This window comes from Schistocerca gregaria, chromosome 6, assembly GCF_023897955.1.
Source record: "Schistocerca gregaria isolate iqSchGreg1 chromosome 6, iqSchGreg1.2, whole genome shotgun sequence".
In the NCBI taxonomy this organism is placed as follows: Eukaryota; Metazoa; Arthropoda; class Insecta; order Orthoptera; family Acrididae; genus Schistocerca; species Schistocerca gregaria.
In genome coordinates, this window is record NC_064925.1 from 369,389,767 (window position 1) to 369,406,642 (window position 16,876).

General features: G+C 39.2%; 1 protein-coding gene across 4 annotated transcripts in view; it reads left to right on the plus strand.

Moving 5' to 3' along the window:
- The window catches only part of LOC126277997 (uncharacterized), a 277,984-nt gene that overhangs the window by 87,713 nt on the left and 173,395 nt on the right, over positions 1-16,876 (plus strand). For all 4 annotated transcript variants that reach the window (XM_049977675.1, XM_049977678.1, XM_049977677.1 and 1 more), the window contains 2 exons: positions 8,794-8,852; positions 8,958-9,295. In XM_049977675.1, the coding sequence (XP_049833632.1) occupies positions 8,794-8,852; positions 8,958-9,295 (397 nt within the window). The remainder of the gene's footprint in view (positions 1-8,793; positions 8,853-8,957; positions 9,296-16,876) is intronic.

Consider the following 16,876-nt stretch of genomic DNA (forward strand, 5'->3'; position numbering starts at 1 on the left):
ACAAGCGTGCTCATCAAGTGCAATTTGGACCAGCTCAACTTCCCTGAGGGATTACGCGATTGAGATCTTTCTCCTACACATCATCATCTGCCTTCTTAAGACTGGGAAACCAACACACTTTAGCACAGTACCAGAAATGTCCTCAGTCATTGCTTTATCATTTTATTTCTTCTGCCGTAGCCAGTAAATTGCAGTGAGAAATAGCAGATGACTTCCATTTGTGTGATCACTTTCCCATATGAAGTCTTGACATAGCACCATCCTGAAGGAGCTCACCGAAGTTGATACTAACAGACAGAACTGGGCCACTGCAGCCAGCTAGCAGTATTGGAACAAAAATATAGTGTCCAAGTCCCAATGGATCATGTCATAATGGTGATTCATTAGGCTGCAGTATAAGTTTGTAAGTCGGTAAGGACAATTGGTGGTAGAAACAGTCTCATCTTCAAAAGCGATACTGTAAATGTTGTTGTCACAGTCCCACCACATGAAAGCAAGCTATTAACGGGCGAACACTTATACAGACTAATATCAAATGTGGCCTTGATGCTATACACCTTCATCATCAAGAGTTGGCTGTAAAATGCCATTTGAAGTTTAGTAAAGCAAATTCAAGGAGTAGACCATCCTTTGGCTATGTGGGAGTTGGAACTTGTTTTGAGCCCGCAGTACCACACCAAGACCAGATGGAGTTCATTATGAAATGTTAAATAATCTGAATATTACCTTGAAGGAACATATCTTGATCTTCTTTGACCAAATTTGGAATGAAGGTGAATACTCAAACTCATTTAGAGGAGCAATAATTGTGCTTTTCTTGAAAGCTAAAGAGAACTGCACAAACCCAGATAGCTAACAAAGTGTTTATCCTTACCAGATGCATTGGGAAGAGCACGTGATCAATTGCCACTTAGTAGAGGCCTTTGAGTCTTTGAAGTTACTAAACTGAGCTCAGTGGGGTTTCAAAAGACATTACTGGCTGTACTGGAGCTGGCAGTACAGAGGGTCTGTGTACACTGACAGCAGTTAATAGATGTATTTGCTTATATTAAAGAAAGCCTATGACACTATCTGCTGGTATAACATCCTACAACAAGTAGATGTTTGGGGATTACACAGCAATGTCACAGTTATATTGCAATCATTCCTGTCTCAAGGACACTCCATATTTCAAGTTAGTAATGTTTGATGGACCATTACCCACGAGAGGACTGTGTTCATTAGGAGAGTGTAATAAGTGTCATACTTTTGGCTGTAGCATTTGGCAGTATAGCATCAACAATAATGAGTTCAGTAAATTGTTATTTATTTGTGGATAGTTCCACAGTCTTCTGTCCACGCTCCAGTCTACCAATAGCAGAGCACCAATTATAGATGACACCGAGGATACTGAAGTTTTGGGCAAAGGCCACAAGTTTTACATTAACCCGGAGAAAATAGATGTATTAATTTCAACCACATGTGTCATGTCTCTGATGTGCTAACATTATCACAGGGAGACACCATTCTCAGCTTTAAGGAATCGATAAAACTTCTTGATCCCAAAATTGATGAGAAACTTAGCTGGTTGCTATACCCAAAAAAACTAAAACTAAGAACATTGAAGGCTGTAAACATTTGAAGTGTATCAGTGTAGGGACTTGGGACGCAGGCATGCCTTCCGCATTAGTGTTTTATTAAGTCACAAAATAAGGCTGTTTGTACTTCTTGAGGAGACCGGTGACCTTCATTTCAGATTGTATTGTAGAAGTCCATGTGATTGCCACATAAAATTTAATGAAAATTGATTGCTAATTTTGGTGTTGCATCCATCATTAGATCTAAAGATTATTAGTGTCACATAGGTGCATAGCCAGTACAATTCTTAGGTATGATGAAGGCTGCAAAGTCAAAACTGGTAACCAGTTTTAATAAAATATTATGTGACCAAGACATTGACATTTCATAATGCGCTGTGTGGTTATAATTAAAGAGCAGTCATTCACAGACGTTCAGTGTGGACAGTAGTCATATGGCAGCAATAATTGGCAGCCATTCTGATGTTTTAATGTGGAACTGATTTGCACTGGAAAAAAAAGTTCCAGTTTTGGCCATGAGGTGCAAATCTAATGCTGTGAATGCAAAATTGACATATAAAAATGTTTCCATATGTAATGGATTAGGAACAGGACGCAGGCAGAAAAGGTCAGATTAATATGAAATGCATAATGTTGATTTTATTATTGACCATCATGTACACAATTTGTTCAATGTGAGCACTGGAGACACTGTATCTTTAAAATGATATGATCAACAGTTACTCGCAGCAGTTCCAGTGGAATTGGAGGAATGTGTTCCTGTATACTGGCCTTCATATCAGTTAGAGGCTGAACACATTCCTATTAAATGCGTTTTTTAGATATCCTCAGAGCCAAAAGTCACATGGATTCATATCAGGTGATCTTGCATGACATGCATCTGGAAAACCTATGAAGATAACACGTTCGTGGAAGGTTGCATTTAGCAGATCTTTCACTATGCGAGCAACATGAGATGGTCTCCCGTCTTGCACTAAAATAGTGGTTTCCACACAGTTGCACTTCTCCAAAGCAGGAATGACTTGTTGTAGAAGGTCATGTCAATAATGTGTGGACATTGCGATGCAGCAGCAGACCCTCTGGATTTATTCAGAAGAACTAACTGAGAATATACATGCTTGTGAATACACATGACAGAGTCACATATGGTGAGTGCTCAACACACAGTTTAACAGACCCCACATTTGGTAGTTCTGTCTATTGACTGCATCTTGTAGCATAAAATGTGCCTCGTCACGCCATAGAATATTGGTCAGCCACATGTCATCAACTTTGATCCATCCCATAAACTGAAAAGCAAATTCGGAATGTTGTAGGAGGTCTTGAGGTTTCAGTTGCTGCACCAGCTGGATCTTTATGGATGCTGGAGTAAAATAGTCCGCAAAACTTTCCATACTGTTGACCATTGGAAGGACAGTTCTCATGTCACTGTATGAGCACAAGCACTAGCATTGCATGTGGCACATGCTGCATGGTCAGTTAACAGCAGTAGCAACCTTGTCATTAACTTCTATTGGATAAGTTGCCTTCCTCTTCAAGGTACCACACCAAAGCCCTCCGTGTTTTTGAATTTCATTATCATCTTCTATAAACCATTTAATGACAACAGGTATCCAAGACCTTTCAGTTGGTGGTACTCTTTCAATACAGCACTGTGAAAGCTGCCATTCACATAAAACAGTTTCACTAACAGCACATGGTCTCTCTTCTTGGTAGCCATACTGTTCGTTCCTGTTATGGCTTGTCAAATGACAATGTGGATGTCATGCCATCTTACAAACTGTGTACATTGCCATATTGTCACCAGGTGGGCACAATTGGAATAGAATAGTGCAGAAACTGGTGAGCCATCCCTCTCCATTTAGTGAAATTTTCTTATGGTGTAGCTCGCTTATAAAGTAAAGTTCTTTCCCCAATTGCCAGTATTTAATTTTGTTCCCCAACAGCATCTGAAAGCGTCTATCTAATTTATAGAGCAGCAAGAAAATCTTTTATGCACCAGGTAAAGGAGCAGCTCACAAATTTAGGTGTGGTGAACGTGAATGTCCTAATTCAGTGATAGAATGAAGATCACCCATGGCCGGTAATAGGGCTGAGGCGATATTTGAATTTGAGCAGAGTACAAGAAATCTGATACTCTTGCTTATGCTTTTAGGCCATTCTTTTGAAAATTTCTAAATTATGTCTGTGATACTAGAGCTTTTTACATGGGTGGCCCCAAAGTCTGCCTGCGAGTCCTGACAGTTTTGCCATGATCATGCAATGCAGGCTTCCACAGCTAGTATTTGCATTATTGGTGGTGTTTGGTTTAAGGGTCTTAAGGCTATGGTCCAAGGCATTTTTCTATGCCTGATTTGTCTCTCAATGCTAGAGCCATTATCAGAGGTTATAAAGACTCAGAAAGCATTACTAACTTAAACAAGCTCTCCAAGCTTAACTGTACTATATATCCACTCAATGGTCAGTTTGTGCTATCACCAGAACCCTACCTAAGATTGTGGGGTCATGCTGACATGTGTTGCAGCAGAGCTTGTAGTGATAGAGTTGGTGCTCTTTGCTTTATTTTTCACTAAGACCTGCAGCTTGTCCGATTCAATCCTCCTCCTTTTCTTCTAAAGATATTTTTGGGCTTGTGAATGCCTGTGGCCTGTCTGTATAGCCTTGCACAGTAATGATTAGACTTGATGAATCCATAATATTGGAGAAACGAATTTGGTTGTTCCCTGGTACTAGTGCACTTTTAACTCTGTGTCAATGCCATGTCTTCTTAGCATTCTGCTGATGTGGTCAGTGACTGTTATTACAGACAGGCTCTTTTTCACTGTAGCTGCAGATCTTTTAAGATGTTGTGCTGTAGGCAGAGAAATATGCCTTGGATCATGATCTAGATCCCATAAAACAGAAATCACCAGTTTTATCATGTTTTGTCTACCATATCAATTTAAAATTATGAATGCAAGATTTAATAGCTCTGGCGCGAAGGAGACAAAGTTCATATCCTTAGATCCTCATAGTGCCCTTCAGAGTATTCGGTAAATTTACCCAGTGAACAAAATGGTCCAGAATGATCTCCTTTTATACCATCAAATGAAGATGGTATAATTCATCTGGGTCCTTCAGCATGTGGGTACATATCGAAATGAGCCAGCTGACAGTGCAGTCGGGAGTGCCTGTAGGAGACAGATGGGGATACAGTGTGCCAGTTCACTCTATCCCATACTACCTTGTCTCAGCTTGGAGGACAGTTTATGTGCCACTGTAAGGACAAATGGCTGGAGATAAAAGGTACATCAGGTGAAGCCTACTACAAACCCACGGCAGGTACCATTTCTGTCCATGTGGTGGGCAGAATGACAGAAGCAAGACTTAGGACTAGGACACTGGCCTGAGATGCATGATGACCACATACTGCATGGAGAAGTAGCTCCAGTTCTTGGTACTCATGGCATGCCTGTTACAGTGCACTAAATCTCCAATTTTTCCTTGGTTTCCTTTAATGCTTGCTCAGTGAGCAGATTCAATAACATCGGGGATAGGCTGCAACTGTGTCTCACTCTGTTCTCAATCACTGCTTCCCTTTCATGCCCCAGGTCTGATATAACTACCATCTGGTTTCTATACATGTTGTAAATAGCCTTTCACTCTCTGTATTTTACCCCTGCTTCCTTTAGAATTTCAAAGAATGTATTCCAGTCAAGTTTGTCAAAAGCTTCCTCTAAGTATACAAATGCAGGTTTGCCTTCCAGAATGAATTTTCACTTCGCAGTGGAGTGTTTGCTGATATGAAATTTCCTGCCAGATTAAAACTGTTTGCCATACCGGGACTTGAACATGGGACCTTTGCCTTTGGCAAGCAAGTGCTTAATGACTGAGCTGTCCAAGAATAAGTCGTGCCCCTCCCTCACAGCATTACTTCTTCCAGAATTTTTTCTTTTCTTTTTTTCCTTGGGTGTGCGTTTTTTTAAATTATCTGCTAAGATAATTGCCTTGGTTACTCTGTGTTTCTCTGGAACCAAAACTGAGCATTCTGATGGTGGCTCATATCAGTTTTTCCATTGTTCTGTAAAGCGATGGATGTAGCTATAATTGGAAGTGATTTACTTATCTCTGATTGTAAACACTCTTCAACATTTGAATTACAAACATCTCCCTAATAGTGAGTGCCATTCTCATTTATGCTGATGACAGTGCACATGAATCAAGGCATGGCATCTACAATGGACTGGAAGTGCTGAGGGACCATCCATATCCACTACTGTTCAACCACTGCCAACAACTCGCCAAGATTGGTCAGAGTTTGGTTCAGGATACACATTTCTCCACATTTGGAGTTCCAGATGTGCACATTCATTAATGCAAGGTGACCATGAAATCTTCCTCATAACTTTCTGGTATATTAAGGAAAGGTGAGGCTGGAATGTTGTCTTACTAAAGCTACAGTTGACTTGCCACACATTGTAGGTGAACATCAGATGCTCACAATTGGACAGTAGGTTTGTGTGCCTGTCGTTCATCGGGGAGAGATGACGGCAGATGTATCAGATGGCACTTTCCACCACTTGCGACCGTCCCTCATATGAGAGAAGCTCCTCCAACTGTCTGAACAGTGTCCTGTTGACAAGTGGGACCCATGCTTTATGCAGTGCTTTATGTACTGACAAACTTGTTTGTGTTTTATGACTTGTCAGTTGAAACGACTTATCTCCGTTCTTTGGGTGTTTAGTGGCTCTGTTCCTTTTCCCACACAAATGCGCAGCAGTGCTTTTTGTATCGTCTAGAGAAAATGGATCAGGATGGTATAGTTCTTTGCTGGTTGCTGTCGTCCAACACAGCAAAGGCTATGAAATGGCTGTACTGTGACTCTTGTATCCAATGTTGAAATGCATTATAGTTTACAGTGAGTCACCATCAGAACATTGTTACCATGGCATTTTACTCTGATGGAATCAGGATACTAACAATACTTCTTCACGTATTGTATTTATTGGTTCTGTTGTGTGCAAAAGTATCTTTTGCGTAAGATGCTGGACGTGTCAGGTTATAAGTACCCTTTAAAAGTGGTTTCTAGGCATACTTATGTAAGGGTACAATAAAACACTTTATACATTAAGTATTCGTATAAAGCACTTCGTAAATTTAAATATTCTTCAGTGGAGTAATATCAGTGATGCTGTGTGTATGATTTTAGAGATTTTCCAAAAAGGTTTTGACCTCAGTAATAGCTTTTATGTTTTCTGAAAGTACCTTTTTGGCTCAGAGCAGTGTTAATTGGGGTATATGTAAATTTTTATTTTCTGTGGTAAAGTGATCATGTATGTAACAGTTTTTTGCAGTTCTTACCTATTACATTTATTTTAAGAATATAAGGGTTTCCGTAATGTATACACATGCTAATGGAGGAATACCAAATATCTTTAACAGAGGTTTGCAAGAGTTTCTAGGTTTGCTCCAATCATGATTCTAATTGCCCCTTTTTTTAGTTTGAAATTGCTATTCACTGTTTGAGTTTCCCCATAAAGTGACTCTATATTTAAGGTGAGGATGGAAGTTGGCATGGCATGTGCAAACTTTAGTGCATTTATGACATCAGAGACAGAGTTCCCTTTCTGCAGGTGTCCACAATTTGACCATGATCAAATGCTCTGCTATTGCTCATCATGCCTGTCTCGCACTCAGCATAACGCTTTTTTAAAATACTGTTAAGTGTTATATTTTCAAAACTAAGACTTTTTGCTTCATTCATGAATTGTTTTATTTGTACTTGTGTTTTCCCATTTTTGATAACAGACTGGAGAGTCTTAGCAATACTTTTGGTAGTGAAATTTATCTGTTGGGCTCTATCTGTCCTGTGAATTAGGTAGACATTTCTCTTCCTGGACAAGATATTGTAAACCTACTACTTAACCACCCATGTCCATGCTATTGCTTAATTTGCCTTTGTTTGTTGTGGGAAAATCAGGCTCCAAATTCTTAAGAAATAAATTTATTGTTAACTACTTTATAAATCTGTTGCTAGTGTTGTTCTAACTCATTTTATCTGAACGCAATGTCTGAATCATTGACTGCATTTCTGTCATATGCTGTTTTTCTTTTATTATCGGAATGTAACTATGACCTTACTTCATTCTTGAGATTTTATAGTCATGGTCAGATAAATTGTTGTGACTTCTCTTTCATCTAAATCATTGATGTTATGTACCCATAAGAACAACTGTCAATGACTGATGCATTATAATATTCAGTCCTTATTGTAAACTTTACTGTGGAAAATTATCCAAAACCAGCAACCAACCACTGCATTTGACAGTACTATTGGACAGAGAAATGAACTAAGTCACCATAAATGATGAGTCTGCAACTAACCTTTCAACATTGTCTCTAACTGCTTGACAGGATATTTCCTGCTGGCTGCTTCTAGTGTTCCAGTACTGCTAGTGTATCTAGATAAGTGGTTGTGCCACAACATTTGAAGAACTGTTCAACACAATATTCATGTGTGCCCAATGGCTGGAAGTAAAAGAGAATAAATAAGCTGCTCTCAATGAAACACCATAAACACCATAATGATAATGCACCAGATAGATGGTCATCCACATTGTCAGGTGGTATGTGGTACAAATATTCCAATGAGGCCATATAAGGGATGTGAGCAGGTTACATTCATTGTCTACACTGAAGATTTTGAGAAATGCGTCAAGAAATTGTTTATTGAATAGTATTTTTACCATTTCTTGAAATGAGGATTCACTCTGTTTTCAGTTCCTAATAGGTTCAAGTTGTGACCTAATTGCCCTTACATATATAAATTCTTAACGTTAACTGAATTTTCTATTATATTTCAACAGAACATGAATATGTTATTAAAAAGAAACATTTTCCTGGTGTTCAACAAAATATTAATTATTTGATCATGAACTGGCCTTCAGCTTTTTAAGCTGACAGTGAAGCTGAAAGCTGGTTCATGATCAAATAAATAATATTTTGCAGAACACCATGAAAATGTTTGCTTTTTAATGCCATTAACATTAGCCTGACAGTGGGATAGGAAGCTGAAAGCAAATTCACAATCAAATTAATAATATTTCACAGAATATGGTGAAAGTGTCTACATTTGCTGAGGCGTTTGTAATTTCTTGTTACTTTACATTTCTCATTGGGCACACACAAAAAAAGTTCATTGCTGGTATTGCTTTTTCAACCATCATCTATGTTGCAGATGTCATAACAGCCAGTACAACAAAGAACATGTTCCTGCGAAAGATGGCAGCATGCAGGGTAGGTTAATCATGGGAACTGTTCTTCCAGTTTACATATTGAATGCTCTTATTCCCTCATTTAGTGTGCTCAGTCTATGTTCACATCAGGTTTTCTGTGTTGTAGAATGTGGCAATAGTATGCTTGAAGAGCATCAGCCAAATCACACAAGGCCACAGGATAGTAGCAAATGCTTAGGAACAGTGGCCGCTGGAGCTGTGGCTGATCGAAAGTTACTGGATATAGATATGGGCGCATGCTCCAATGGTGATAAGATGCACATATCATCAGATGTTATAGTTAGCCAAGAAACAGATGTGCATGGTGACTCATTAAATGGAACTGCTACATCATCTGACCATTTGTCTCCCAATCTCCATGATTCTGGTGTGGTGGAAGAAAAAGAAAATTTCCAATGTGTTAAACTTATCGATCAGCCTGTGACTGCCAGTGTATCCTCTGAGGTAAGTAAGATGCATTTGTATGTAGATATAAGTTTGTGTGTGTGTGTGGGGGGGGGGGGGGGGGGGCACGCGCACACACACACACACACACACACACACACAAACACACACACACACACACACACACACACATTCAAACTATTATAACTGTCCAAAGAAACTGAGCAAGCAATTGACATGCAGGATACAGGAAGCTCCAGATCATTCAGGATAATGGGGGCAAAGGCTGCACAGATAATTCGGAACACAAATTTTTCCAGAAACAGCTATTGACTGTATTTGCACATTTGGAAGCTGCCTGCATTATGTACATTGCACTTGCCAGAAACTTACAACTTATTTATAAAATTACACATAAGAATGTAAAATACACTTTGCTTCATATTACTTACATTCGGTTCACTTTCAGGAAATAATTGTCAATCTTTTTTCTGTTTCCCCCCTTACAGTGGTTCTTATTTTCTGGAGAGTTACTGGAGTTTTTTCCTTCATACTCAAACAACATATCAGTACATTTTAGTGGCCCAGTGTGCATGATAGCAGGCTTTTAAATATCCTTGTCATCACTCACTCCCTCTACTGAGGAATACACTACACAATTTATATAGACAGCGACCTCCTGATAATCAGGGTTTGGATACAGGATCACATCAGCAATGAAATTGGAATTGTATGCTTAATTGTGTACTTTAAACGAAAAAATGTCATTTTCATCACTATAACAAACATTTCAGACTTTAAAAAACATCACTGAGCTATTCACTCAGATCATTGTTGTATTACATAGGTGATGTAGAAGTCCTAAATGTATGTTTGAGTATCAGTACTTCACACTTGCAGTATAATTTGAAATTGCATTCTAGCAACAAGTAGTTCAGAGCCTCTTCCCTTAACCCCTCCCTCCTTCCCTGTTGTGTCTTTTGTGGACTCTGTAGAGTTAAAGCCTGAAAGCCAAACAGCTGATGTATAACTGCTGCATTTTTTTTTCTGGCATTGTAATTCAAGTAGTCTTCAGAAAATGCAAGTTTTCACAAATTTTCCGAATTCCATTGGTGCAGGGACTATGAAGTACTTTTTGTTATCCTCTACATAAACCTAAAATATGATGGTGTGTGGCTTTCATTGCTTTGCCATATTGTCATATGTAACTTGTGGATGACAAGCAGCGCAGGATTAGCCAAGCAGTCTAAGGCGCTGCAGTCATGGACTGTGCGGCTGGTGCCGGCAGAGGTTTGAGTCCTCCTTCGGGCATGGGTGTGTGTGTTTGTCCTTAGGATAATTTAGATAAATAGTGTGTAACCTTAGGGACTGATGACCTTAGCAGTTAAGTCCCATTAGATTTCACACACATTTGTGGATGACAAGTGTGAGCAATGAGCAGAACCCAGTTATCTGCTTCTGTGAATTGTCAACATACACTGTGAGATCAAAAGTATCCGGACACCCCCCAAAAACATGTGTTTTTCATATTAGATGCATTGTGCTGCCACTTACTGCCAGGTATTCCATATCAGTGACCTCAGTAGTCATTAGACATTGTGAGAGAACAGAATGGGGTGCTCCACAGAACTCGCGGACTTGGTCAGGTGATTGGGTGTCACTTGTGTCATACATCTGTATGTGAGAATTCCACACTCCTAAACATCCCTAGGTTCACTGGTTCCAATGTGACAGTGAAATGGAAATACGAAGGGACACATACAGTATAAAAGTGTACGGGTTGACCTCATCTGTTGACTGACAGATCACCAACTGTTGAAAAGGGTCGTAATGTGTAATAGGCAGACATCTATCCAGATCATCACACAGGAGCACCAAACAGCATAAGTATCCACTGCAAGTACTAAAACAGTTAGGTGGGAGGTGAGAAATCTTGGATTTCATGATCGAGCGGCTGCTCATAAGCCACACATCACACCGGTAAATGCCAAACAATGCCTCGCTTGGCATAAAGAGCATAAAAATTGGATGATTGAACAGTGGGAAAACGATGTGTGGAGTAATGAATCACAGTACACAGTGTGACAATCAGATGGCATGGTGTGAGTATGGCGAATACCTGGTGAACGTCATATGCCGGCGAGTGTAGTGCCAACAGTAAAATTCGGAAGTGGTTTGGTTACACAGGAATAACGTCCCTGTAATGGACTGGCCTGCACAGAGTACTGACCTCAATCCTATAAAACACCTTTGGGATGCTTTGGAACGCCGACTTCATGCCAAGCCTCACCAACCGACATCGATACCTCTCCTCAGTGCAGCACTCCATGAAGAATGGGCTGCCACTCCCCAAGAAACCTTCCAGCACATGACTGAATGTATGCCTGCGAGAGTGAAAGCTGTCATCAAGGCTAAGGGTGGGCCAACGCCGTATTGAATTCCAGCATTATCCAAGGAGGGTGCCACGAACTTGTAAGTCATTTGCAGCCAGGTGTCCGGATACTTTTAGTCACATAGTGTAAGTGTTCAGAAAATATATCATTTTCAGTACTGAATATTCTACTTGATCTTAATACAATACAGTGATTTGAGACACAGTGTGCTGCCCTCAAATTTGTTACAAAACTTATTGCTAAACCTACAAGTTTATTGTGCTTCTTTAATAATAAAAATTTCCATTTGCATATATTTTCTTTGTTCCTCTGCCGGGATTTGCAGATTTTGCTTCACACAAATGTGACTTGTTTGCTGCACAATAAAGAGCAATATGGATAAAATTTACTTCTTCAATGACTTCACTGTGATTGTTGGTGAATGAGACAACCAACCACAAATACTTTTAAAATGCTATGCATCGGTGCCGCAAATGGTTTTGGGCTGTTGTGCCTATCTTCTGATGGCTAAAGTTTATGATTATATTGATTACCAGCATGTCATATGCTTCTGCACTGTACAAGAATAGTTAATAGAGGTTGTTTGTAAATGAATATCAGGTTTTTAACGCATTATAATATTTATTATATTAAACTTACAGTTATAAGGGCCCAATGACAGAGCTTGCTTTGCATGGCCTCCACATTCACCCGACCTAATGCCATGTGACTTTTTCCTTTGGGGCTTCATCAAGGATCATGTGTACGTGCCTCTGCTAGTAGCGGACCTCCCTGAATTAAGAAATCGGATTGGAGCAGCTATTGCTACAATCACTGAAGAACACTTATCAGTGTTTGGGAAGAACTCGGCTGTAGACTTGATGTGTGCCGTGTGACAAATAGTGCTCATAATGAACATTTATAAGGTTCTTGGTAAAACTGTTTGAGTTGCTTTTTCGTTTGACATATCATTTATAACTGTGTGTATAATATAATAAATAATATAAAGTGTTAAAAACCCGACATTCATTGATAAACACCCTGTATTTAGTGGCACTTCATAAATTGTTTTGATAGTGAAACCTGCTAATGTGCTCACATTTTTTTAAGTATAAGGTGAAATTGTTGTATATACTTATATATGGTGCTTTGTCTTGCTACAGTCATTATAGTTTTCCAGGACAATGTATAAGCCATCACAGTGCAAACAGCACACACATTATATATAAACCTTTGTGACATACAAACACTTCATAAAATTCTTCATCTCAGTTTGAGTTACATGGGCTTTACAGTCAATGTTTTTGTTTATAATGCAAAGAGCTTACAGTAAGCAAATGTATCATTCAATCCTGTTGAGTAAAGATCTAAACTAAGGAAAGAAAATATATAGGAGGCACAACATGTTAGTAACATAAAAATTCTTGTACTCAGAGAGGTAATGTATTATTGACATATATTCACACCCTCCATTCACCACAATACATTCTAAATGAGCAACTGGAGTTAGCTAAAAAACAGTTTCTCTTCAAATAAATTAAACACATCATGGACACACAACAGTCAGGAATCTGAGGGAGAATTTCCTCATTGCAATAGAAAAACAGCTACTACAGAAGGAAAGGAATAGAGATCAAACACAACACAATAAACACTAAGAGTAGCTTAGTACCAAATATTTTTCAGTTTTAACATTATGTAAAACATGCTATAACAATAATTTTCAGATATTTGTATTTGAAATAATCTCTTTATGAAGTCAGCATGAAGTTAATTGTATCAAAACCCTAATATTGAACAAATGTGTTATCTTCATCACTGCCTCCACCTTTTTAATTGCATTTTGCTGTCAACTAAACTATAAACTGTAATGACCATCAAAAGTTCAGCATTTATGTATACATATATATATCTAATTTATAGTATGCAATCTTGTAGCTTTATAGTGTTTCATTAAAATTTCCACTGCCAGTTGGTTTAAAAAAGCTCCTGAGAAAACTTGTTCTTTAATGCTTCAATAATAAATTCATTTTTAGAGTTTAAGCGTCTTTATGTTAATAACAAGTTCCATCACCCACACATTTTCCTTGCTTAGTTTACATCTTTGCTCAATAGGAAATGCATGGTACCTTTGTTTAGCGGGTGCTCTTTGCACTATAAACAAAAGCATCGAATGTAAAGCTCATGTTTGTTGCTCAAACTGATGTGAAGCATATTATGAAATGTTTGTGTGCCACAAAGATTTATTTTCAACATATGTGCTGTTTGCACTGACACAGCTTATGCATCATAAAGACCTTAGCAAGACGAAGTGCCATCCACTGGAATCTAAGTAACTGTGTACAGCTGTTTCACTCTAAAAACTAAATAAATGTAGGCACATCAACATTTTCTCCCCTATTGAAACAACTTATAAAGTGATGCTCAATATTCCAGTATACTTGTGCAATGCAGAAGTGGACAACATGTTGTTGACGAAGACATCAGTGTATTCAGAAATGTTAGCCATCTGGAGAGAGGCATGATAGCCTGAAACCTGTCATGGCATTGAATTAAAGCATTTTAAAAGCATTTGTGTTGCATTATTCACCAACAGTCATTGACAGCTGCAGAGTTTATAAGATCTAGCAGGAATAAATAGCATTCACCTTGATTGCTTACTCACATTCTGCTGCTGCGATCCAACTAAATGATTAGTGTTCATTAGGACAAGTGTGATTGTGACAGATGGGGAATGAGTTACAACATTAACTTTGTACCTGAAGAGCTTTTCCTCTATCTGTTTATAGATTAGACAACAGATAATGTGTGATAGATTAATGATATGAAATAGGATAGATTGCTACTCACTGCATAGAGGAGGCATTGAGGAGCAGAGAGGTACATTCAAAAAGTAGTGTGTTTGCTCAATGCCTACTCTACATGATGAGTAGCACTCTATCTTTATTCTTGTTATTTACACACTGGTGAGCAACACTTCTGCGTGATGTGTCACTGGCAAGTAATATAACTCAAAGAAATGTGGACCACTGTTGTTGTTGTTGTTGTTGTTGTTGTGATTGTTATTGTTGTAGTCTTCAGTCCAGAGACTAGTTTGATGCAGCACTCCATGCTACTCTATCCTGTGCAAGCTTCATCATCTCCCAGTACCTACTGCAACCAACATCCTTCTGAACCTGTTTAGAGCATTCATCTCTTGGTCTCCCTCTATGACTTTTACCCTCCACACTGCCCTCCAATACTAAAATGGTGATCCCTTGATGCCTCAGAACATGTCCTACCAACCGGTCCTTTCTTTTTGTCAAGTTGTGCCACAAACTTCTCTTCTCCCCAATCCTACTCAATACCTCCTCGTTAGTTATGTGATCTACCCATCTGATCTTCAGCATTCTTCTGTAGCACCACATTTCGAAAGCTTATATTTTCTTCCTGTCCAAACTATTTATTGTCCATGTTTCACTTCCATACATGGCTACACTCCATACAAATACTTTCATAAACGACTTCCTGACACTTAAATCTATACTCAATGTTAACAAATTTCTCTTCTTCAGAAACGCTTTCCTTGCCATTGCCAGTCTACATTTTATATCCTCTTTACTTCGACCATCATCAGTTATTTTGCTCCCCAAATAGCAGAACTCCTTGACTGCTTTAAGTGTCTTATTTCCTAATCTAATTCCCTCAGCATCACCCGACTTAATTCGACTACATTCCATTATCCTCGTTTTGCTTTTGTTGATGTTAATCTTATATCCTCCTCTAAAGACACTGTCCATTCTGTTCAACTGCTCTTCCAAGTCCTTTGCTGTCTCTGATAGAATTACAATGTTATCGGCAAACCTCAGTTTTTATTTCTACTCCATGGATTTTAATTCCTATTCTGATTTTTCTTTTGTTTCCTTTACTGCTTGTTCAATACACAGATTGAATAACATTGGGGAGAGGCTACAACCCTGTCTCACTACTTTCCCAACCACTGCTCCCTTTCATGTCCCTCAACTCTTACAACTGCCATTTGGTTTCTGTACAAATTGTAAATAGCCTTTCGCTCCCTGTATTTTACCCCACATTATTTATACATGGATCATATGTAGAAAGAACTGCTACAATACTCTTCACAATACACTCAATACACAATGAGATGAGCGGAAGTGACACTTGTATTCAGAGACAGTAATTACAAAGAACCTCCACGATTCATGATGGTCACCTGGACATTACAAAAGGCGGGTCATGGTTCTTAATATGGTATTTGATCACCACAGATGGCACTGCATGCTCTGCAGTATGCTCTCATATTGACCACAAGGTGTTACGGAGGTCTTATGGTACAGCATTCCTTTCCTCTGCCAGTGTGGTTGAACTACTGGATGGTCTTTGGCGCATTTGGATGTGCTGCACTATGTCTCCCCAGTGCATCCCACACATGCTCTATGGGATTTAAGTCAGGTGAATGGGCAGACCTACCCATTCGCCAAATTTTCTCTCATCCCAGGAGATCCTCCACCTCCCACGTTCGATGCGGTCGCACCTTGTCATCCATAAAAATGAAGTCAAGGGTGAACGTACCCCTAAATAGATGGATGTGGAGAAGTAGTGCATGTAGCGTAATGTTGACTGGTGAGTGTACTATGTTCAAAGAATTTGGGATCAGTACGCCTGTGCCATGTTATACCTCCATAACACCTGGACTACCAAAGTGATCATGTTCAACAGTATTGGGCATACCCTCATAAGACAAAAGGTGGTAAGACGTAATGCACTTAGGAATGTTATAGAAAGGGATATGGTGTTGGGATGCATACTGTTGCATGGGTTTACTGGCTTCCAAATTTTTGAAAACAATACACGCACTGGTCAATGTTATTGTGACACTGTAAGGGTTCCCCATGTGTGTCTTTTCAGGTTGTATTCAGCATTGGCTTCATTGTTGTGGGTGACATGATGCAACTGCATTGAACAATGCAGGTGAAGGAGCTCTTGAAACAAGAGGATATTCAGTGAATGGACTGGCCTATCTGTCTCTACCCCCTCCCCTCCCCCCCCTACTTAAATCCCACTGATCATATATGGGTTGCCTTGGGGGAGACATATTGCAGAAAATCCACTTGCACTGACTAACCAGTGGTTGCCAACACGCTGGTGGAGTAATGGAATGCCCACCACGAGGACTTGTTACCAACCTTGTGGCCAGCATAGGGCCACATTACAGAACTCCATGATGATCACAAGCTATATTAAGAACTATGTCCTGCCTTTTGTAATG